The sequence below is a fragment of the Sturnus vulgaris genome, chromosome 16 (assembly GCF_052056855.1).
Source record: "Sturnus vulgaris isolate bStuVul1 chromosome 16, bStuVul1.hap1, whole genome shotgun sequence".
NCBI classification, from domain to species: Eukaryota; Metazoa; Chordata; class Aves; order Passeriformes; family Sturnidae; genus Sturnus; species Sturnus vulgaris.
In genome coordinates this window covers 8,094,739-8,118,511 of record NC_142258.1, presented here as the reverse complement: position 1 = coordinate 8,118,511, position 23,773 = coordinate 8,094,739, and the positions used below count along the sequence as shown (strand labels likewise).

At 37.0% G+C, this 23,773-nt stretch overlaps 1 protein-coding gene across 1 annotated transcript in view; it reads right to left on the bottom strand.

Moving 5' to 3' along the window:
* Nucleotides 1-23,773, bottom strand: part of SMG1 (SMG1 nonsense mediated mRNA decay associated PI3K related kinase) — a 58,410-nt gene that overhangs the window by 13,422 nt on the left and 21,215 nt on the right. Inside the window, exons 11-46 of the mRNA XM_014868842.2 lie at nt 22,615-22,839; nt 22,402-22,503; nt 21,710-21,979; nt 21,048-21,178; nt 20,196-20,357; nt 19,624-19,742; nt 19,104-19,191; nt 18,920-19,021; nt 18,263-18,403; nt 17,743-17,942; nt 17,306-17,502; nt 16,497-16,664; nt 15,566-15,720; nt 14,955-15,100; nt 14,096-14,297; nt 13,184-13,293; nt 12,656-12,803; nt 12,129-12,288; nt 11,388-11,508; nt 10,491-10,739; nt 9,921-10,205; nt 9,440-9,584; nt 9,045-9,183; nt 8,526-8,756; nt 8,241-8,418; nt 7,482-7,643; nt 6,990-7,207; nt 6,661-6,815; nt 5,542-5,764; nt 4,323-4,569; nt 3,514-3,743; nt 2,711-2,959; nt 2,198-2,336; nt 2,001-2,110; nt 1,197-1,415; nt 598-788 (exon numbers count right to left, since the gene is read on the bottom strand). Of these exons, the coding sequence (XP_014724328.1) occupies nt 598-788; nt 1,197-1,415; nt 2,001-2,110; nt 2,198-2,336; nt 2,711-2,959; nt 3,514-3,743; nt 4,323-4,569; nt 5,542-5,764; nt 6,661-6,815; nt 6,990-7,207; nt 7,482-7,643; nt 8,241-8,418; nt 8,526-8,756; nt 9,045-9,183; nt 9,440-9,584; nt 9,921-10,205; nt 10,491-10,739; nt 11,388-11,508; nt 12,129-12,288; nt 12,656-12,803; nt 13,184-13,293; nt 14,096-14,297; nt 14,955-15,100; nt 15,566-15,720; nt 16,497-16,664; nt 17,306-17,502; nt 17,743-17,942; nt 18,263-18,403; nt 18,920-19,021; nt 19,104-19,191; nt 19,624-19,742; nt 20,196-20,357; nt 21,048-21,178; nt 21,710-21,979; nt 22,402-22,503; nt 22,615-22,839 (6,317 nt within the window). The remainder of the gene's footprint in view (nt 1-597; nt 789-1,196; nt 1,416-2,000; nt 2,111-2,197; nt 2,337-2,710; nt 2,960-3,513; nt 3,744-4,322; nt 4,570-5,541; nt 5,765-6,660; nt 6,816-6,989; nt 7,208-7,481; nt 7,644-8,240; nt 8,419-8,525; nt 8,757-9,044; nt 9,184-9,439; nt 9,585-9,920; nt 10,206-10,490; nt 10,740-11,387; nt 11,509-12,128; nt 12,289-12,655; nt 12,804-13,183; nt 13,294-14,095; nt 14,298-14,954; nt 15,101-15,565; nt 15,721-16,496; nt 16,665-17,305; nt 17,503-17,742; nt 17,943-18,262; nt 18,404-18,919; nt 19,022-19,103; nt 19,192-19,623; nt 19,743-20,195; nt 20,358-21,047; nt 21,179-21,709; nt 21,980-22,401; nt 22,504-22,614; nt 22,840-23,773) is intronic.

Here is a 23,773-nt window from a genome sequence, read left to right as displayed (position 1 = left end):
AAGCCACAGAATCAGGTAAGTAGTACAAGAAAGAAAGTACTTAACACTATAGAATATAGAACAATATTGAACAATACAACTGTTAACCAGGAAATTAACATGTTCTCACCAATTACATAAAATTAACCATGTTGCCTTATTGTTTTCCTACAAAATAATTAATGCCTGTGCCTATTCATGCAATTCTGACACACTTGATCCATTTCAAATAACCTTCAAAAGTAACTTAAAGAATTAGAAACTTAGAAGAGAAGATTCTTGTGCTATTTATCAACAGTACCCTTATGTGGATTATTATGATGGGACCACCACATCCAGAACATTCCCTCTCTTGCCCTGAGGGTCAAGTGTGGAACTTGGATTAGCACAGGTTATACTGATGGAGTATGAGATGCAGGACATAAATAAGATGATTCAGTAGGAAAAGGTTTCAGTAGCTCCTCTGTACAATGACTGACCTTGCTTACTGCAAGAATAGTTTTTACCCAGCTATTCACTCATATACAGATATCTAACATTTAACTCCTAAGTACATTGCTAAAACACCATCTGTATTGAACTGTGAGACTTCTGACAGAATTCCTGGCTCCTCTGTACCTGTGCTGAAGTGTGTGGGAGGGATGATCCACTCCTTCTGCACCTTCCAGAAATTCTATCTCTTCCAGGAGTTTTCCTTGCAACTTTTCTACATCTGTTAACTGCTCCTGCAGGTTCAGGTACTCTTCTAAACTACTGTCCAGTTTTGGCAGCACAGCAAGCATTTCATCTCTGTTCTTAAACCAGTTAACCTGCAATCAAGACACAGATGTTACTGAACTGCACTAAATCAAACTGGCAAGAGAAAGTAAGATATGGCAGAACTTAAACCTTCAACAATGCCATTCACCCAGCACTGCTTCCAGTGCTACAACTGCCAAGTCTTAACAGACATTATTTAAACTGCTCTCTAAACCTCTATTTTTATTCTCCTAGCACAGATTCAGACAAAACACTAATTAAGCATGCAGAAACTGAAAATTAAATACTTGCAAGTTCAATATAAACACTACCCTTTATACAGACTCAATTTAGCAAATAAAATTAATGAACTATTACTGATATATGACCATATCTTCTCCCATTCCCAAAATGCAAATAAAATGAAAGCACAGAGACTACTATGGTTTAAGAATAGAAAATTATCATAGTAAACCCACCTTTATCTCGGCCACTCTCGAGGAAAAGAGACTCCGTGTAATATCCCTTTCCATTTCCCTTTTGCTCTGTTTGTTTTCAGCCTGCTGGCCACCACCACCATAGACAGCCCCAGCAAATCCTGCCTCGCCTCCAGCTGTCCAGTCCACCAGTGGATCATAAACAAAAGCTTCCAGCAGTGTAAGCAAAGTCTCTCTCCCACGCCGCATTATATGAAGGACCTGCATCATGTTTTAAACAGACTCATTCTGATTCTGTTATCCTTGTAGAAGAATGGAAACTTAAATGCAAAATGCTGTACTTCAGTAGGTACAGAAATCTGGAATGTATCCCTAGCTACTACAGAGACAGGAAGAACACCACAGTGGGTACAAATGCAGCTAAGCCTGTAGGAAGATCTAGCCTTCCATACAAACTCTGCAGAAGCCACAGACACTTGAGGAAAAAATCTCCCTTCTTAGGAGCATTTTTCTTTTTAAAAACGTATCTCTCATGTTTATACAGGATGAGTCCCAAAGGAAGAAAGAAAGCAAAACATCTCACAATAATTCAGGAAAAACATAACATTTTAATCTACAATTAGAAGTCCCCCTTTCACCCTAAATTTTAGTTGTACCACTACTCGCATGTGCTTTTATCAAACCATTTCATGCTTCTTAAATACCTACCACAGGATATAGCTAAAGTAAGTTCAATTAAAATCACAGCAGAAAGGTGAAGGCTCTATAAAGCAGCAGCAGAATAAAAAAGTTCTAAGATTGTATTTGGCCAGTGACGGCCCTCAGTTTTCAAATCTCCTACCATACCTGTTCACAAGAAAGCCTGAACACCCCTTCCACTCCTGTCACTCCCAGTGCTGTTTCAATGTTGTGCGTCATTCGGAACGGAACCTTCTCTGGGACCCTAAGGCTCTTCCCTTTAAGATAAAAAATTAAGTTGTTTCTTTTAATTAGCAATAAAGAAAACCTTTTATTTGAATAACATAGAGCATTTTTTAAATTACCTTTTTCAAAGCAAACATTATAATCTATGTGGACAACTTCTCCTGTAGTCATATCTATAAGAACATTATCCAGATGTCTGTCTCCAAGACCAATGATGTAGCCAACCATGGACATAACTGCAGTGGATCTTGCATACGACTTAAAAGAGAGTTTCAGGAAAAAATTATTTGTGGGAATCCTCTGCCAACACACTGGACTGACTACCATCTTAAAACATTATTTTAAGTGCAATTGTAAAACAAATCAAGCCCAACTTATTTCAAGTAGTTTTCTATTTGTTGTCTGATGGTATCTTACAAATGTTTTCATTTTTAGGCTGATAATTCTAGTATAATAACGTAGACTTATCTGGTCTATACCCATGTTTTAATCCAGATGGCACAATTGCCAACATTTCATCAAACACCAGCACTAGCTCTCCAAACTCACAAGTACCACACCTCAGGCATTTTTTGCCCCTCATCCCATTAAAACCACAGCCTCTGCTATGTAAAATAGTTGCTATAACTCACCTGTGTAACTCTCCACCACTCATCTGGTGTGGTACACGATGACCAGAGCTCCTTAGCAAGGAGATTTGGGGGAGTTGCTTCCATCAGTTCTTCCAGAACAGCCCTCATGACGTTCAAGGGCCAGTCACGACGTGACACATCGAGACTAAGCCCCACTGCCTTTAAAGCAGGTCCAATTTTACTGTAGTAAAGTTCACTGGGCCTGGGAACTATTCCAGGGTTCTGAGGGGTCTGGTAAGAGTCCTGAGCCTAGAAGACACAAATGTGGCAGTTGATGTATTAGCACAGAAACGGATCCCAAATTCAGTTTTGGTGAGAATAAAATATGAAACCAATGCCTTGATTGAGCATGACTTCTACAGCTCAGAGACTGCTTTCAAAATTCAGTAGTTAAAGTCCAAATAAACCGAAAACACATTGTTCTGGCCTAATTCTACTCTCAAAGTAGATCTCATAAACACAACTGCAAAAACTGTATTTAGAATGAAATGAGAATGAGTAAGCAAGATATGGAACTAAAATAATTTCAACTAAGGCTAATTCTATTTGTAAAAAACAGTTCTCTTGAATTATCATGCCAGAACAACATTTTTGTTACATACTGTAATTATATATAAATAACAGAGATGAAATTTTATTGACTTCTGGTGAAGTCCCAAGATACATGAATACACAGAACCTTCCTGCATTATTATGAACAAAACACAATCCTTGTACAACTACGTGACTTAGAATTACAAAGCAAATCAAAATAAGCATTTCTCTTTTGCCTTGTTCTACTCAGCACAGAGCAGAGCCGTTACCTTTTGTGCCTGCAGAGCAGCTTCCCGCTGTTGCCAGCGCTTGTAAAGCCCAAACAAAGGCGTGGCTCCATCCACCCACTGGATGAGGCCTGACCTTGTCCCCAGGGGTGTCACCGAGTAGTGCCTCGCGTGGAACCGCGGCGTCTCTTGCCGGTTGATCGTGGCAAACATGGTGTTCACAATGGATAAGAACTGCATGATTCTCTCATCCAGATGCAAGTCTTCCAAACCTGCAATAAATTTGTCTTAAATGTAGCTTCTACATGAAAAAAATTCTCCTAAAGCCCAAAATACAGCATTTTTTTAAACCTACTACATTTCAGAATATGAATATCTTTATAATATGTAGATTAAGAATGAGTTGTTTGGCCTAAACCGAAGTGTTTACATGGCATTTACCTGCCAGTTTATGCCAGCTTGCTGTGTGAGCAGTATGCACAATAGTTACAACATAAACAGGCCTTTCCCTTGCAGGGAAAACAAGTCTCTCAAGTTCTATTTTAGGGGCTACCTTAAGCTTCTGGAAAATTGTATCCAGCTAATCTATCAATATGGAAGCAGAGCATCGCTTCTGATGAAACCCTTGCCAAAAAGGGATTTGACTTACATTTTCACAAGGCAGAATTCCTTGAAAAATACATGGTGAAGTGGGAGGTAGGGAAGAGAGAGGGCAAATATTTCAAACTCCTCGTTCTCTGTATCATTCAGGCAAATAAACTAGAATTGCACCATGCAATCTTCCTAACTTTAATACTGTCTAACTTACAACAAGAGACAGCACCTGGTATGAGAAAAATTCTATTACTTACCTTTGAACAGGTAGGGATAGTTCTTCCCATCTGAACCCAGGAAAAGCAGCTTTTTAGGTTTGGTTTTGGTTGGCAGGATGGTGATGGTGCTACCCACACTGTGGATGGTGACTGTGTCCCTGGTGGACACCTCTCCAGGAAGTGCTATTTCAGTGTTCATCATGGCAGCCAACCAAGGACTGATTTCTTCAAGCCGTAGGAGGTAACTGGCCCGTTTCTGTGCTCTCTGCTGCAAACTCAGCATTACCTATTCCAAATAATTTTTTTCTTTTAGAGTGACATTCACCTTAGCAGTCAGCACTAAGAACAAAAACACTGTCCAACTGGACTTAATGGTGGTCGTCTTCCAGAAACAAAGATTTCTCCTAAATTCCCTTGTACCCTTGCCATGCTAATCCAGATACAGTTTAGGATGAAGATTACAAAAACAAAGTAACATCCTCTAAGCAACTAATATATCCTGTGCAGTGGTAAGAACTGAAGTCACAACAAACCATGCTCCTCAAGAGGTTTGCTTCTGTATTTATAAATATCTGAACTGTGGTTAAAATCAGCAGCATTTGGCAACCTCCTGCTTATGTATCTGAATGCATGTTTGTTCTGCAAAGCAGAAGAGGTAGCACAAGGGAAAAAGGAGTATTTGCATGTAAAACTTCCATTCTGAATAGCAAGGTTTTAAAAACACCAGGCTTCTCTGGATAGACAAGTGAATATTTTGTTTCTCTTCAGACCCACAAACTAAGAGAAAATGACACAACTGACAAAAGCACCTCTGGGAAGGGTTGATCATTTGAAGGCTGCTGCACAGCCCAAGGACTATGCTTAGATAAACAGAGAATTAGCTTTTTTAAATTTACATCAACTAAACTCAAATACCAGTGTTTCAGAAAGACAGCATTTAAAAGAAATAAAGCCCTCTGCTCCCAAAGCTGACAGCATCCCATATGGCAGAAGATGCAAGATTTGAAAAATGTAATTTTGGTACAAAAAAAATGTAATTTGGGTACAATACAATACAATAGGACAAGACAATCAATAGGACTAGCTAGAGGCAAAAATTATGGTGCTTTAGTGCCCACTTTGCCTGTACTGACTGCTGGGAAGACAAAGTTTCAGGCTACAGTTTTGATGTGGTAAGAGAACAGCAAGAGAAAGACAGGGTAAAGCACATGGTGCAGCAAGTGTCCCTAGATTGTACTCTTCCTCTTGCATGCAATACCTCTTTAAATGGGAGCCAGCTGCTTCCAGGTTTAGCAGGATTCAAAGGATTCTTAAGTTTCTCTAGTGCATTTTCAATTGCATCTCCATAGTTATCCTGAAACCACTTCTCATGAGGAGTTTCTGCAGGAGCTGCAGTGATGCTCCTCACGTGTTCCAAAGCAAACACAATGGGTTTCATCAGAGCTGTGTGCTTTTCACGCATGATTGCTATTTTCTCTTCTCTGTTATAAAAAACACACAAAAACTTCCTCTTAATGCCATAAACCAAGTTCTCATAATGACAGCATTAATCAACAAATGAGATATTGAAGAACTCACAAAAATTATTACTTCTCCAAAATGAGGCCTTCAGTTATCATCATATTAAAATGAAGACATTGCATAAGTGTTCCCCGGAACCATTTTTTTAAAAAAACAAACATTTGAAATGTATTGTTCACCACCAGAAACCCTGATTAGAAGCTCTGAGCAGAAATCACTTTAAGCAACTGATTTCCTTTAATAAAGGGCCCTTTTACTACTACATGTTGAGGAAGCACCACACTATAAAGAAGGAGAAGAGACATTCAGATCATTCTGTTCCCCCATTCCATGTCCGTCCTGACTACAGAACACAAGGGGCATTCTTATCTTTAGCCAGGTGCCCAGTGAATCGATCTGCTCTTTCACTACTCTGTTCACAGGAGAACCCAGGTGAGGGAAAGACTTGCTCAATACTGAAAACTAAAATTAGATTAAGACATTCCATTTGCTCCAAATATCTGCATTTACAGTGATCTCCAAATAGATTACACCCTTCAACATGCTTATACTCATTTCATCTGACTTGGAAATTGAGAACTGTAGGATCTCATCATCCACAAGACAATCTACATTGGGTTCTAACACATTACTAAAGAAATCACAACATGGATTAACAGGTAGACTGTTTCTCTCATTCGACTGGAGTAGTAGCTGTAGCATAAAATATTCCTCAAATAAGGTCCCAGGCTTACAAAGCAGCAGCTGGGATAGTATGGGTTCAGGAACAACACCACTGCTGATTCATTTGACTGTATACTTCCCCAAGAACAAACATTTGTTATGATTATCCCTTCTATTACTGGAACAGACATACTTCCGTAAAGTGTTGTTGTTTTGGACCCTCTTGACTTCATCTTCCAGTTGTTGGATCCGTCTGAGGACGTACATGTGCTGCTGCAGTAGAACTCCCAACCAAAGCTCATCCCAGAGAACTGTAACTCTGCGCAGCTCAGCCACAAGCATCTGAACCTGGATAAAGCAAGATTCACCTTTTAAAAGAACTTAAATTCAGATTTGTTTCAGTAGATGAACATGTTGGAAAGAAGACAGAGACAGCAAACTTTCAGTAGGCCAACCCCCAAGACATACAAATTACCTATTTGTGGTTCAAGTACCCAAGTAACATATATTTGGATTATTTACCTGCAATACCATTGTTGGATTTGCAGCAGAGAGTTTCTCCACAATTTTGCTGTAGCAATCTTGCATCATTGCTTGATCTTCATTTAATCCAGCTTTTGTATCATCTTTACTACTTTCTTGGGAAGCTGGAGTGCTCCCTCCATCACATTCACCACCCAACAGTTCTTCTCCTTGAATATTACCTAGCAAAGTAGGGATGGCAGAAGGCAGCTTGTTTCCTAAATTAAAAACAGACAATAAAATATTAGCTACAGGAAGACATATCACTCCACAGTTTATTTAGCATCAGGTCCCCATTAAGTACTGGTGAAGTATAAGAAAAATATGCAAACTCTGGTGTATCAGACTAAGGGTATCAGTGAGATACCATAATAAAAACATTCTTAAGATCAAAACTGAGAAAATAAAAACAACCACCTAATATCATCCTATCCAGTATATAAAAATATAGCAGCTTAAGTTTATTTGAACACTTTCTCCTTTTCTTCATACCTGAAGTCTGGGATTCACTGCTAAGTGAAATGGTTCCCACTATTGCAGGATAGAGGATGAGATGAGGAGAATCCTGAGCAACTCGACAGAGTAAGTTGCAAATGCTCTGACGAACGTACACTTCTGGGTGATTGAGGCGGGAGAAAAGCTGGGGAATAATACCTGCAGAAAGAGAAAAAGGAAGTGTGCTGATTCACTTCATTCCTCTTCAAATGAAACAATTTTATTCTTAAAAACCATGTCTTTTGTTTTGCATAGGCAGACTGTAAATCAAAGAAGAACAAATCTACTACTTTGCAAAAAAGTCCAAAAGAAAGTGCAATTTTACAATAGGTGTTTGCCTCCCACACTAACTCCGTAACTTCTGAGGGAAAGTTGAACAATCAGAACCTGCAGTGTAGTGACAAACAACTGTTTCTGAAACGTGTGGTTTTCACCACACACCTTTCTCAACTGCAGCTAGAAAAAAAACACCTCATTTGTTTTTTAGAGTGGTCATATGATGCAATACTTCACAAACCACATCTCCTTTCTCCTCCCTGTGTCTTCAAGTGGGAGGAGGGGATCAAAATCTGTGCTACTTATGTACTTTACATTCAGAACGTATGGCAGACTTCAACATCTTCAATTACATCATTTAGCAAAAGACAGTCTCTTTTCCTCACACTTAAAAATTTTATCAAAGTGCAATGAACAGCTTTTTGCATTTAGAGAAAATGCCTCAAAATCAATTTTAACAGCTAGATAACATATACTTACCTCTCCAAGGAGCAGTAGGTGTAGTTTCTAGCCCATGCTCTAGATACTGTCTAAGTTCTCCAGCATGTTTCACAAGCAATCGTAACAGTCTCAGGGTTGCCATCACAATTACATCATCAGTGCTTTGCTCAGAAGTGTTTCTTAAGTGCAGTCTGGGATCTTCTTCATCAAGTGGAACCTTGAAATGAAGAAATACTCCTCTAAGTTAAGTATATAATATATAGTATATACATCATCATTTAGAAAAGTTTGTAACTTGGTTTCCACATCAACATGAACACTAACCTGACCAGCATTGAGCTTGAGGAAAGTAAAGTATGCACTGCATGACAGTTTATAAAGACTGAAGATTCTGTCTACAACTTTCCTCCAGACTTTAATTAATCCTTCTGTTGCATTTTCATCAAGATCTGAAAGCCAGGGACAACTTGTTAATAACTGACGCCATATCACATCCACCATATCATCTTCTTCATTGTCCTCATTTTCTGTGATCTGTAGAGTCATATCTTCATCCTAAATGCAAATAAAGGGAAAGCAGATTTGATTAAGTCCTCCAACAATTTCTACAAGCAATCTTATTTCTTAAGTCAGTTTTTGTCTAGCAACTCATGCAACTGCATTATGTGATCACATTATCATAGTTCATCCAACAGGTATGTGACCACTTAGCTAACAGATGGTTTCTTGTACGTCTGAATGTTAACTTTAAGACACTTAGATTTAACATGAACTGCAAGAAGAGGAAAATAAAGTTCATGCTGAAGCTGCAACATTTTTTTAAGCAAATAAAACTACACTTACTTGAATCCCAGCTGGCCGACACACTGCCTGCCCAAGAATCCCATAGATTTTCTCTTTATCCTCCTCTGCAATGTTGTCTGGAAGCAAGTTCTGAACCTCAGATTTCTCCCGGGGGAGCAGCCGAACACCTTCTCCCTGACTGTAACATTTAATGAGTTATTGATCCCCATTACATGAGTATTTGTAGAGCTACTGCAAGTCTATATACAAAACCTTTTGAAGAAAGAAATTATCTCAGAATTAAGTTTTACAGAGGGCAAGTAACCAAGAGAATATTAATTTCTCTGCTCGTGGAACTTCAGACCACATATAAGAGTAACCATAAATACACAGATAAGATTTATCTTAAGAAAACCAATTGTGCTGTAAAAATTCAAGCATTAGGCTGTGTTTACCTGGCATTGTCAACTACTTTGCGGCCCCATCTGTAAGCCCAGCTAGCCAGGGCTGCCCAAGACTTGGCTACTTCAGGTGCCTGTACTGAAGACAAGTGATAGAGCTGGCCCAAGATGAAGTCTGGCTCTCCAACTCCAATGTTTACTGTGATGGGAGAAATACAGTAATATGTGTTAGTGTAAAATCTACTTCTGCCTTCCTTAGTACAGAAAATAACATAAAAAAATGGGTATACAGTATTTTAAGTAATATTAGTACCCAACATTGTAAAATTTTCCAAAATGCAACTATTTTTCAGTTCTGACCCTGCTTCAAAATAAAGCCCAGTTTCCATTTGCCAACAACCACTGCTGAGAGTCTACAATTCCTTCCTCCTTCACAGAGAGGTGGAACTGAGACAAGGAACTCATGACTGAGACTTATCCCTCAGTATAATTATCAGTAACTAATTTTAAAAGAGAACAATGAGAACAAATGTACCTGTAGATTCACTTTCAATCCTAGGATACTCATCTTCTAGTGTATTAACAGCTGGCAGATCAATCAAGTTATATATGTTTTTAGACAAGGTAGACAAGCCAGTGTGATTCTGCTGCTGTCGAGCTCTATATACTTGTTTCAATTGTCCTGAGATCTCTTTCCATTCTGCTTGAATCCATTTAGCCAGCGTGAGAATAGATTTAGCAACTGCATATTCAGCTTTGGCAGATTTGCAGAAAGATATGGCACAAGAACTCAGCATTTCCATGGCATGTGTTGACTGACCTGTATATCATGAAAAGCAGATCTTCAGTACACTGCTTTATGTAAAACAATTCTGAAATTCAGCACACTCAGGTACAGCTTGTAGCAATCTATTTTTACACAGAAAAATTTCTTTTGAAAGATGCCAAGTATGAAAAAACTTGTGAAAATACTTTCAGACAGACAACAGCTACTGGGATGAAATCAGTTCCTAATAATACTGTCCTATTGTGATGACTTCAAGGTGAGGGGAATTAGCCTGGTTATAAGGGAAAAAAGCTCAAGTCACTACAACATAACACTCACCTGCTGTGTACAACAACTTTGTTTTCTCAATATCAAGTTCAGGACCCCATTTTTCATCTATCTGACCCGGTGCAGACAATTTTTTAAAGTGCTGGACTAAGTCCTGTGCAGTGGTGGTTCTCCCCAGCTGAACTTCGCTGCACTGGGCGAGCAGTCGTGTGGCCAGGGCGATGTTTCCTCGCTTCCGTGCAAATTTCGCTGCTGTTAAGCCCAGTTCCATTAGATGGCTTTTAATTGAGACTGTTGGTTCTAAAGATGGGAGCAAGACATTGTAAATAAAACTGTTAAACCACTGTCTGACACACAGAGAATTTCTGCCCAATGTATTGTATACATGGCCATAAGTAAAAATTGCTTCAGAAATTGAGATTATTTCATTTCTGCCTAGAATGCCTAGAATATTAATATACCCCATCTCAAACAAAAATTATATCCATAAATTATCTGCTCAGCAAAAGATTTCTTCCACTATAACCATTCTTAGCCAATAAACCTACTTGTCCCCTGACAGAATCTTTTTCTCCCATTATTTCTTATCATACTGCACATTTAAAAGGCTTTCATGACTGTTTGTGAAGACTCATTATTCATAATGTTGAAGTGTTCAAAAGTGAAAGCAGGTAAAGTATGAAGTGATGAGCAAGTAAGGGATTATTAGGAGAGGAGTATACAACTATTAAACACTTTCAGAGAGTTGTTTTTCTTTTTGACACTGTCTACAACACAGCACTAATCAAGACAATGAGTAGTAAAGCAAGATGCCTGAAGGAAAAACTTGGCTTTTATAAAGTACTACATCTAAATAAGAGAAAAAGACACAGCTTCTGCTTTCAGCAAACAACTGGAGTTCAAATTCTGCATTTGCTTTTCAGAACACCATGATGAGAGCTTACACACCTTTAAGCTTTTCCATCAGTTGATTCTGGTACACCGTGTACCTCAGGGCATGCATCCATGGCCTTACATCATGCTGCTTACATGACCTCAGCGCTTCATTGAAGAGAGGTATAAGACAGTCCTACAAGAGGCACAGAAGTTGTCACAAGAGACAACTTTACTACAATGCATTTTCATTCATTAAAAACAAAGTCCATTTTTAGAGCAAACTTTCTTATCTATATTAGTTAAAGTGTGGCTACTAAGAGAAGTGTGTTTTATGCTTGATTTTAAGAGGACAACACTAGGAACTGCTCAAAATCAAGCAGAATTGCCTTCTGAATAATGTGATTAGAAATTACATCTAGAACATTCACAATGGTTGACGTCTGACAGTCAGTTTTCAAGTGCTGAAGTGAGTGAGTTTCTATTAGAATATTTTTAAGTTGCTTTGAAAGTAAATGTAGTGCATGTTACAATGTATTCAGTGAAGAAATACTAAACACTCTAAAAGGCAACTATTGATAACACTTCAAAAATACTGTAATTGAAAGAGAGGTATATTTATATCTATAGCAAGAAGTCCAATTGGGATGTAAACTTATAAAAACTTGGGTCAAGGCACATTAGAAAATTAAATTAGGTCTTTTTACAGTATGATTAACAGTCAAAACAATTAATGCATGGTTTATATTCAATACTCCACAATATGACTTGGCAAAAGACATTATCCCAATTTAGGTTTTAAACACACAGAGTTACCTCAGATGTCAGCCTGTTGCATACAGTGCTTTCCAAAGCAGAAGAACAGTACAGCTGAAGAGTGCTCAGCACTGGTAAAGACTGAGACACAGTGAGCGTGGAAAGCCTCAAAGGCCCAATAGCGATGCGGGATGTTTGCTTTAAGTATTTAATAAGATTTCTGAAATTAAAGGATCAGCACAGTCATTTTTCTTAGCTAGACCTTAAGAATAAACAGTGATATCAAAATTACTGAAGAAAAAACAAATTAATTATCTTTAAAAGGATGATGAAAAAGGGTTGCAATATCATACAAGCTATGTAACAATACTTTATTATTAACCTGACACAAAGAAGCACTTCATCAACTCAAGTACTTTATAAATTATATGAACTCCAAGTTAAACATCATCTTATTTTTCCTCAGTAAGCTTATAACTCACAAGAGAACTGCCATGGATGCTAAGGTTGTATAAGAAATTATGTTTAACAAATTAGAACAGGTTTCCACCGTGTATTACATTAATTCATAGCACATTTCAACTTACTCAGATATGGACTGCCACTTTTGCTCCTGTTCTATGTGGTTTACAGCTGTCGCCAGACATACTGAACTTCTCAAAAGCTGTACTTCAACTGCTTTTTGAAGTTCTCTTGGATCAGGACTCAGCATATTAGGAAGGAGTTTCTTCATGTCTACATGGAAATCAACATTGAAATCAACAAGAACTGCCAAATTTTATTATGTTTCACCATCTGAGAATGCATTTTTGACAGTAAGGAAGTTACAGGAAAAAAATCTTAAAAATACATTTAATTTACATGTGTATACATTCATAATAGAAATTAATCACAGATTACTTACAAACAGTCACATTGACTCCACAAAACACATTTGCATCAACATTTAGGATAACCACTGCCAATCACTTTGAAGCTTCATTCATCAAGGTTATGGTCAGTCCACTGAACACAGCAAACTGCATTCAGAAGTTTCAGTCTCATTTATGGAGACAGATACATGAAGAAATATTTACTTTTGCATTTGAAGTAAATGTTAATTTATGCATTTATACCTATTTTTTCTTTGGATCCCCCTGCAAGCAGGTTGATATTTTCTCCTGGTAACAATTCTAGTTGTTCAGTGCATTCAGTAAGTTGTCCAGACTCAAAGCTGCTCAAAGATCTGCAATTCAACATTCAGAGTTTTATTTTCGTATTTCTTACTTCACTCCAGTTGCTAAGCATGCTACACAGCAAAAAGAAACAACTCAAGACTAACTCCAAATCGTAGAGAGCATTTATGATCAAGTCTAAGCAAAAATCTCAGTTATCACATACATCAATAAAAGGCACTAGAGTTCTGCACCAAATGAATCCAGTACCAAAGGAAAAGAAGAGCCCCTTTCTCTGACAGAAGCAGTCACCTTTTCAGACCTGCAAGATTTTATTTCACTGCTTCCTTCTGTGCTTTTATTTTCAAGTCAAGAAATTTCAGCCAAAAGGATTTCACTATGTTTAACACAATCATGCAGGAATGGAAAGCAATCAAGTTGTCAAATTAAAAAAAAGCCTCTCCCTAAACTTTAAAGGTCTATTCAATGTCAAGTATTTTTTCATGAACCAGAAAAATATCAACAGTCAGGAAATAAATGCACAAGCTACAATTCAAAATTTCATTTAAAGAAACAAAACTAAAAAATTCAGCAGCTAAGACCACTTCTTTCCTATACTTCTTCCATTAAATTAGTAAACTAAGATATTTTTAAGAGCTGCTAAAATACATTTTCTTTAAGCTGTGCAAAAGGGTTCATTTTCTGCTGAGTAAAGCAAAATAAATTTGCTATCTTTTTTTTAATGAAAGATTTTTTTCTTGAACACTAAGCAGCCTCAGCAGCCAGAAAGCTACAGTAGCTATTTATTTTAATATTTCAGTTGTAAAACAATGAACTCTAAGGTGCTATTGAATAAGTTAATTATACCCTTACTTTATGTAGTTAAAATCTGCTTTCAGATTGATTGAGGTGTTACTATTGCTTTTCTTCAGTTCATGGACCATGTTTTGCCACTCCTGAACAGCAGACCAGTCGGCAATGGAAATGTAACATTCACATGCCTTGTTACCCAGGTAGTTTATCACTTCAGGTGAAGAGTCACTTGGCTTAGTCAGAACAGTTTTTCTAGTTTCTCCTGTGAAAGGAAAAAATTTTATATAAACACACAAATATATCTTTTCAAACAGCAGTTCTATTACTCAAACATTACTTCTATGTCTTTTGTCAAGAAAAACTCTTAATTAAAAAAAAAATCAAATAGTTATACAACTGTTACTGTGTTCTTCCACTGACACTTTTACTAAGGGAAAAAACCTTCTGAAAGGAGGTTTTGAAAGAATTTAGTTTATATCTGTAAAGCAGCATCAAAACAAAAAAACAGAACAACTAAATTAAGAACAAAGGAGGCTCATTTTCAAAGATGAAACAGAATACTGCAACCAAGTCTTAGTAGTTAAAAACCTCTGAGTAACTAGTGCACTTATGCACTTAATTATGTCAAACACTAAGGTTTAAGCTATGATGATCTAAAATAAATTAGATTTAAATTAGTAAGTAACAAAATATTTTACCTGTTACCTCTAGTTTCATTCAGCTAAACCTAAGTACTGCAAGCCCTCCTATCTACACAATATTGGTTTCAAGGGCACTAAGTAGTTCAGTTTAACTGCAGGCAGAAACTGGATTTCAGATTTCAGAGTCAGACATTACCATGACTGTATCACTGAATGTTCTCATTTTATGCACACATATTGACAGTTGTATTTCTCTTTAAAAGAAAACAAACACTCACCATTTAAGGAATGCTTTGGGCTGGCATTATTCACACTGTTTGAATTGGCTAACTTCAGAACAGTCTTGTCAAAGCCTGTTATACAGCAATCCACTCCAGTCATGGAGCAGAGGTGCTCCTGGTATTCCGCAGTTGCTTTTTCAAACCTAAAACAGTTCAATATTTCAGTCAGCATCTTAAAGAATCAGGCTGGGTTTTTTTGTAAATAGACTAGATTTTGAGCATTATTTTACCCCAATACTCAAAAATACTCATATCACCTTCAGCAAAAGAAAAGGATTAAGATAGGATACAAGTTTACTGGCTGAATTTCCAGTATATAGCATTTGATAAAAGCTTGTCCATTAAAGTTTTAATGTCAAGTTCAAATCAAGTAGAGATAGAAGGAAATAAATGAATTTTCTATTTGACTGTCACAATTTTAATCTGAATGAGTAGAGCTGAATACTGATTAAATACATATCTCTGAAAAGATTCACTGACTATAATTGACACAGAAATTCATCAGCAGCCTTGACTCATGCCACAGTTTGAAAGACTCAGAAGCAGAATTTTCCATAGAATTAAAAAATGTCTAAGTTCACAGTATCCAATTATTAGTGAAAACTTACCGCCCTTCTGCTTGCTGAGCTACAGAATTGATCCAGGAGAGGCTCTTCCCAACCACAGCAGAAGACCAGACAGCAATACCCTGAATAGCTTCAGGACAGTGAAGCTCACACAATGCTTCCACCAGCATCATAATTGTCACTTCCAATTCATTTCCCTAAATCCAGACCACAAGCATTATTTCACAAAACTCATCTAAATGCAAGAGCCACATATCTGTGGGTAAATACTCAGAAATGGTGAAGCAGTGTTTCATTATACACATCTACAAGTGCTTGTCATATCCATCCACTGCACTGCTCTTGGAAAGCAGGGGAGCCAAGGGAAGAGTTTGTGCTGTGAATCCACAGCCTGAACATCAATGGTTAGCAATCACTGCGTGGTGGTTTTGAGAATTCATATGGGAGCACAAAGTGAATCTATCAAACCACCTTTGGTAAAACATTAAAGGAAATCAAGTCACCAAGTCACTAAAAAAACATTCAGCCTTTTGAAGAAGACTAACTACTTTATCCACCCACCCCACCCCTGCACTTAGCTGCTAGTTAGAGGAAGGATACGCCCACGACACAGTCCTACTTCTCCTCATACCCACAGGTAAGCAAAGACATCACACTACCACAAGCTTGGGATGGCCTCACACTAATGCAGTAAGTTTCACAAGGCTTTCAGAAAATTAGATATTGCTCCATTCAAACTGTGAATTAACTATAGCATTCATTCTTGTGTAGTATTTGACCATGTCCTTCAGAACATCCTAACCTCCAATCCAAAGTATCACAATCACACTAAGAACATACAAATTAAAAATGTCTTTAAATAGCTCACTCTTTTACATATCACTTGGTTTAGTAACTACTGATTGCCTTAGTCTAGTTCTTTTATCATGGTAAATATTTCTGCAATAGTCTACAGAGTTTGAAAACAGAGTACCTGAGAGATACTATTATTAGTTTTCATTTCTGTGAGTAAATCAAATCCATGCCTGACTGTCACAGCAGGCTGGCCAGCCAGCAATCCAACTCTCATGATGGAAAGTCTAATCCGTGTCAGCCAATCCTGGCATGTCTGGCGATTGGTATAAAAGAACGTCCTGATAACCTTCAGAGACACGAAAGAAGTTTCACAACATTGTTCTGCACAAACCAAAATAGTTAAGTACTAAAGATAGATATCAAAAGCAGGAAGGTTTCTTTCCTCTGGTTTTCAATTAATCTTGAATTTTATTAAAGTAACTGATCTGAAATCACATGTAGCATGCAACTGGCCAGGCACACTGGCAAGCCAGAAGTCTTAATATGAACTGACTATAAATTATGTATTCCTGTCACATCAAAGTCTGGTAATTAAACAGCTTATTTCAACAGTGAAGAATGTTTTGCACTTCAAACTACACAACAAGGTATGTTGCTTATAAATAATTACTACATTCCCAAAAAGCAATTAAAGATTTAAATAACTGTGTTACTTCACAACAGGACTGCTGCCAATCTACAAATCAATGACTGCTACAAATCAGAGGTACTATAGGCTTGCTGGATTTGGACCACTATACAAGCTGGTACTCCAGAAACAAAGCCTGGTTTAACATGTTCTGTAGGAATTCAAAGTCGTAGCCAGAGTTTAAGAGTCTCAAACTTTGAGAAGTTTTTCTGAAATCCCATGGCTAAGAACTGAACAATGCTGAAAACATTATTCATTCAACAGACTGTTCCAAGCAACATCAGCACTGCCAGACAAACCTTGGGTGGAGAGGTAAGGGCATTGGCACATCCTTCGTACGCGTTGTACATCAATTTTTCCAAGTTCTCCAAATATTGTAGAAGGAGAACAAGCCTGAGCTGGTTGCTGCTGTGTCCTTCATCATTGTCTGCAGTAGTCCACTGGCTGACATCTTGATCAGGGTTTAATGTGTGGGCTGCAAGGCTCCTAATAATACCTACACATTTTACCAAAACATGGAGAAAAAAAGAGTTAAACAGATGGTATTGTATTTTAAAATGTGCAAAGGGATAGCAGTGCTATCTCTCAAAATCTATCACAAGTTAGCGGTAATTGTGCAGCATCTTTATATGCACTGAAAAATAAAGCCATTGTGCCTCTTGCCTTACACATTAACACCTTGGTTTCACAATCTTATCAAAAAAATCTCATTAAAATAAAGTTTTTTTTACTTTACCTTCAATTGTTTGAAATGTATCTTGGGCTCTCCCCAGAGGAGTTCGTAGCTTTGAAAGAACAGTGAACTGAGCTGCTTCCCAGACAGCCCATTGCCACAGCACAGCATCAGTCTTCAACAGGTTCCGAGGGATGGTTGGCTGATCTCTCTTATCTAGTCTCTGACAGCTATAGAATAACCTTTCTAACCAATTATCCTTCCTGAAAGAAAACAGCAGTGCTTTAACAAGTTCATGTGGTAACAAGTTTACACTTGTACACACTTCATCCCCCTATTGTTCACAAACAAATCTCTCACAAAATTAACTTCCAAGCAGCAATGGATATAGGAAACTACACCAAAAGTTGTGCATGTAAGACATTCATAAACACTTAAAGGTACAAAAGTTTGAAAATAAAGCAATGTCGTTTGTAATGATTACAAATTTTACAATAATTACAAATTTTTAACTAAATATAACTTTGACTTGTTTACTACAAGTCCAACATTCACAGATTTCAGTTCTACAAGGAGTTCTTACCCCGTTCGGTGGAGGTTCCCATACAAAATAAAACTAATGACATCAGAGAAATCCTGTGGGTGGAATGTGTTACTTGGAGCTTTGCTCATGTGACTTCTTATAGCCAAAGAAATTTCTTGTATTTCAGTGTGGGTACGGTTACTGCAGGAAGAGAGGGAGAACAACCCATGCTGTAATATACTTGAATAAATTTTAAAAAAAATTGTATAAGAGAGTTACACACACATTTATGTAACAACTAGAACTAATTACACACTTTGGTACTAACACCAAGTGCTTTCAGAGTTCAACTCTTCAAAACAAATTACAGGACATAATATTATTGAAGCTCTGGATAACACGGACATTACAGGTATTTTTGCTTCAGGAAGTGATGCACAGCTTATCAAAATTGTTAATTACTTTGTATACTACATACTGCTCTTAGACCTGTAAAAGCATAAGAGAGAAAGCAAGACTCTTGGAATCACAGAGGGTTGGATGAGACCTTTAAGATCATCAAGCCCAAACATCAACCCAGAACTACCACTGTAAGCTCATGCTTTTTGATTTTGAACTAAGACAGTATGATGACAGTCCACTGGCATTATTTTTCAGGTTAAGTGTCTCTGAAGGAACTAAACTATTATTCACACTGAAGTTGTCTGAGCAACTCACCTCAACACAACATCTAAAGGAATTGACTTCAGAAGTTTTCCAAAAGCTTGTCTCACACGAGCACCGCTATGGACTAGTTGAACACGACACACATCAACACATCTGCAAAACCGAAAAGGAAAGAGGTGTTAATACCACCATTATCAGCAAAATTCAAATAACATACAGAACTCTGTGCAAGTACCTCTGTAAAAGGTCATCTGGAAGGGAGGAAGACAGGGCATGGAGGCTACTACATGCTTGAAGACAAATGTTCACATCTTCCAGAAGTGCTGAATTAAGGAGTTGAAAGGAGAAAAAAAAAAAAAAGTTATTCTTGCTGGAATTAGGTAACTTCTGCACTACTCTGCATTTGCTCCCCTATTATTTACAGATTCTGGAATTTAATACATCACAGAGCTGTTCCAATGCTTTTGATAAATAATAACTTGTGACTGGAAAATTTATCTACCAAAAATGTCAGTGATGCGTCAAATCCTTTAAGATTGCAATTTATTTTAAGAAAATTAATTGCTTAAGTAACAGGCAGGGATCCACTTTAAAAAAAAAATCATAAAAAGAGTTAATTCTTGCACAATACAACCTTGAAGCATCCTTAAAGTAAATGAAACAATTACAGTTGCTACTATCAGTGGGACAAGGCTATTTATGTACTTAATTTTGAAATTTAAAAGACAGTTTAGTAAAAATATGCAATATCTTACTGTTTGCTAAAAGTCCTTTGCAAAACTTATGAAAAGATGGGAGAGAAAATAACGGTGTGTATGTTTCTGATTTCTTCATCAGAAGAGCCACTTCCAAAGCCCATGTTGTAAGTAGTTTCCTTCAAAAACCAAGAGTTTAGTCACTCTACACAGTTACAGAAAGGTATTTTCTGGCACAACAAACTACTTCACGTTGCACATCAGTGTCACACCATAGCTCATACTTTTAAAACAAGGTATTTCTTAACTTTAAACATGTCCCCAGCTTTCACAGCATTTTGGTAATACAGGAGGCAACTATTGCAAAAGGATACTTTCAGTGAGCAAACCCTTTCAGTAAAGTTTGATAGCCCTGCTTCTACTGGATAGATCTTAGAATGGTTTAAACTTTTCTAGTTTTCATGTATGAAAACAAGCAGCTACTTTTTTCAACAATTTCACTATTAACACTTAAAAACCCCAAATATTTGACTGGTTAAATTTACACCAAGTTTTACAAATTCGTATTACCCTGGTTTCTGAATTAAGGTATTGTACTGGACCAAAAAAAAAAAAAAGAAAGTTTTCCATACCTGGTATCTTGAGTAAGGTTATCCTTCTTAAGCAGTAGCCCCAAAAGGTTCAGTATGATTGAGAAATGTTTCTTTGTTGCTGTAGTTACAGTACTTATAACTGCTCCATCAAACAGAGAGGGAGAAGAAGAACTGAGGCTACTGGATATGAAATGGTCATGCCTGAAAAGGCAAGGAAAAACAAACTGTAAAACTACCCAAGATTAGAGACACTTCCCTAAAGTTTACAGGAGGAGAGAACATCAACAATCAGCAACCAAAGTTAAATGAAGCATACATACACAAACCACACTATGTCAAAATCCAAATATTTTGATCCCTAGCCTAAAAGAACAAAGCTCCAATTTGCCATCAGTCCATGCAGGCCAGTAACCTGCTCTCAACTGTGTCTGGTATCCCATGCTTAGTGAAAAATCACCACAGCTAGGAATGTAAAGAGTAACAGTTAAACTGGTATATTCGCTTACTTTAACAGTTTGTATTAATAAGGCCTAAAACATATTTACATCTGTTGTTTACATCTCATTACCTCTCATAGACCTCTCAGTAAGCAAAAGAGTAAATAATCTTTCCTCATTTACTTTCAGTAGAGTTCTCCCTCAGTTATCTCTATTCAAACACAAGATTTCTAATCTGCCTTTGAATAAAAAGCCAACTTTAAGCCAGGACATGCTTTCTTGGCTGAGATACAGTTTCCCTGCAATTAATGAAAGCAAAAACTAATTAAGGAAGTTAGGGCAAAAGCTTCATTGTAACAGCCTATTTAATTTCATCCCTCCAACTATATATTGTATTTTATTCAGATCAGTCCACCCTAGAGCTCTTAAAACACTGAAATGTGAAACCTCATACCTGGAGCAGTGTGAGTACAATGTATAGAGCACTGCATACTGGACAGCAGGGAAGTGAACTGCTATGTCACCATGAACAATCATCAGGTTTTTACTCAGCAGTGCAAACACAGTCGGCGAAAGGGCCCACATCTAAAAACAATTACAACATAAGCACAGAAACATTAAAAAGTAGTATCTACTTTAAACTGTAATTTTCATACCATTAATTAATATCTTTTCCTTTTTCCCCACAGGAAGTAATTTAACTATATTATTTTCTGACTGTAACTGTTTTCTTTCCCATTTTTTAGAAGTCTGTTGAAAGTAGTTCATGTCTTTCTATGGCTGATATACAACCACAGGACACACTGCAGCTGCTTTTATCTGTCCTGAGTTTCAAAAGCAATTACTATGATGATCTTAGCATTAAACCCTTAATAACCATGATAAGATGCTATTCCCTAGAAACTGCTTTTCATTATGCACCATCTAGAGATACAATCCACCCACTGCTTCCCCTAAGTTTTAAGACTGGAAGTTTTTCTAAAACTTAGGCAGTTCACAGATAAATATGATAATTTTAGTTATACATATGTGCCCTACGGGTGTAATACAGTAATTTTAAGTAATCAAGTATTTTTTATACTTATTGCATGAACTGTCTGTTGAATTTTTACTCACCCCAATTAATGAGTTTTTAGCATTTCCAATAGTACTTAAAGCACTGAGGTCAAATATAACAACAAACTTGGCATTATCCACATTGGATATAAGCTTCTTGAAAGAGTCATGCTGGATTTCAGAACAGGCCTCAGGAAGATGTAAACTATGGAGAAGACTATTTAAAGCACAGGTCATTTCTCCTAGAATCAACCTGTAAGCAGTCTCCAGAACAGGAATGTTCTTCAGGCTCAATACAGCTTGGTATACAGCCAGGGCTGCTGCAACAACCTTGAGAACATAATTACAGCAATAACTGATTAGAACAAATCAAAATAGATTAATCAGCAACAAAGAATTTAAAATCACTCTTTATCTATGAATAGCTTAGTCTGATACACATTGCTATCTTCAGTTTTCTGTACCTCTTACAGAATCTACTAATCGTTGTCTCGATCATCCATCTAACATACTGAGTATCAAAGCCAGATGAACTAAGGATTTCTCTACCTGGAATGATGGCCAACTTACCAATTTCTTACCAAATCTAAATGCTAAAACCAAGAAGTAGCTATATCTGCCTTTTCAGAAGTTTCAGATATTCAGTTAGACTAAAAAACATATTTGCAATGAGCTAAATTTTACAGCTTAATATATGCTAGGAAGTGCATGAAGGCTGTTAGAATACACCTGTAGAAGTTACTTATTCTTACCTCTTTCTCCTTATGATAACGAAGAACAAGTAGTTTAGACTCTGGTATAAATAATTTCTCTACAAATGATGATGGCAGTTTTGTATTTATTTGTTCAACAATCTGGGGATAAAAACCAAAATAAGTAACTCTATCTGAATTTTTACTAATTATTAAAGATTAATCAAAATACTGTTTTTCTAGTCCCCCAAAACAATAAAAACATGTACAAACCAGTGTCAACAGATTCAGGACTGAAATGACATAATCAGTGCCACAAGTCTGACAATTGTCCATTTGATCTAATCCATAGGTGATGACCATGTCGCAGTGTATGGTCATACTGGGATCCAGGCTGCCAAGTAAAACCCCAACACACTCATTGGCAGCTGTAAGCACAGCTTCAGAAAAGAACACTTGGTTTGCTGCAGTCACACATCTCATTACTCTGTACAGAACCTGCAAAATTAAAAACACAACTGAATTAACTTCATTAAAAAGTGATACTGTTTAATTGTATTAACACCCATTTGATATCCTGTCCATCACCTACTCTGCAGCTTGGTCAACTCTATTCTGAATAATGTCATCTTGGCATTACAGGTCAGAAGTGTAAGAAAAAAATCCTTTCAACTGCTTGGTTTTCAATTTGGTTAGAGGCCTACAAAACCTAAGTTCATTATTCACAGTTCTGTTCAGTTCCAAGAAATGTCAACAGAACTCCCCTTGCAAAAGACAGACAAGTTTTCTTGAGCTTCCATCACAAGAATTCTCTGCAGATTAAGGCAACAGTTACATAGCTGTCTTGTCTTCAACTGGGAAATCCATACACTTATTTACTCAAGAAGTTGTGTCCCTCAAAAAATTCTGCAAGGGTATAAATTACAGTTGCAGGTCATCCAGCCACAAGACTTTGACTGCAGGTATTTTTATCTTATCCATTACAGAACTATAGCAGCTATTTAGCATATTATGTAATATTTATTCCGAGTTTACACCATCTTATACTGTAGAGCTAGAGAAGTTTGCTATTAGATTTAATAGATAGAATTTCAACAGGAATAAAAGCCATCACATTTTATAAAATCAAACTCATAACTAGAATTCTATAGTGGCATAGTTTTCTGAATAAACAGCAACATGGTTTTGAAGATAACAAGCAAACCCAGCTACACGAAGTTAAAATGCCTAAAGCAGTTAGTTACTGATACAATTCCCATGCATCACTATCACGATCTATACTTTAATAAAATTATAGCATATTTCTTGGAAAAAATAGATTCACTCAAAACTGAGAATATACATATTCACATAATACTTTAAAACCTAAGTTAACTCAGTCAATGGATTGCTATATGGTGACAAAACAGGTGAGCAAGAAAGAAAACAAAAG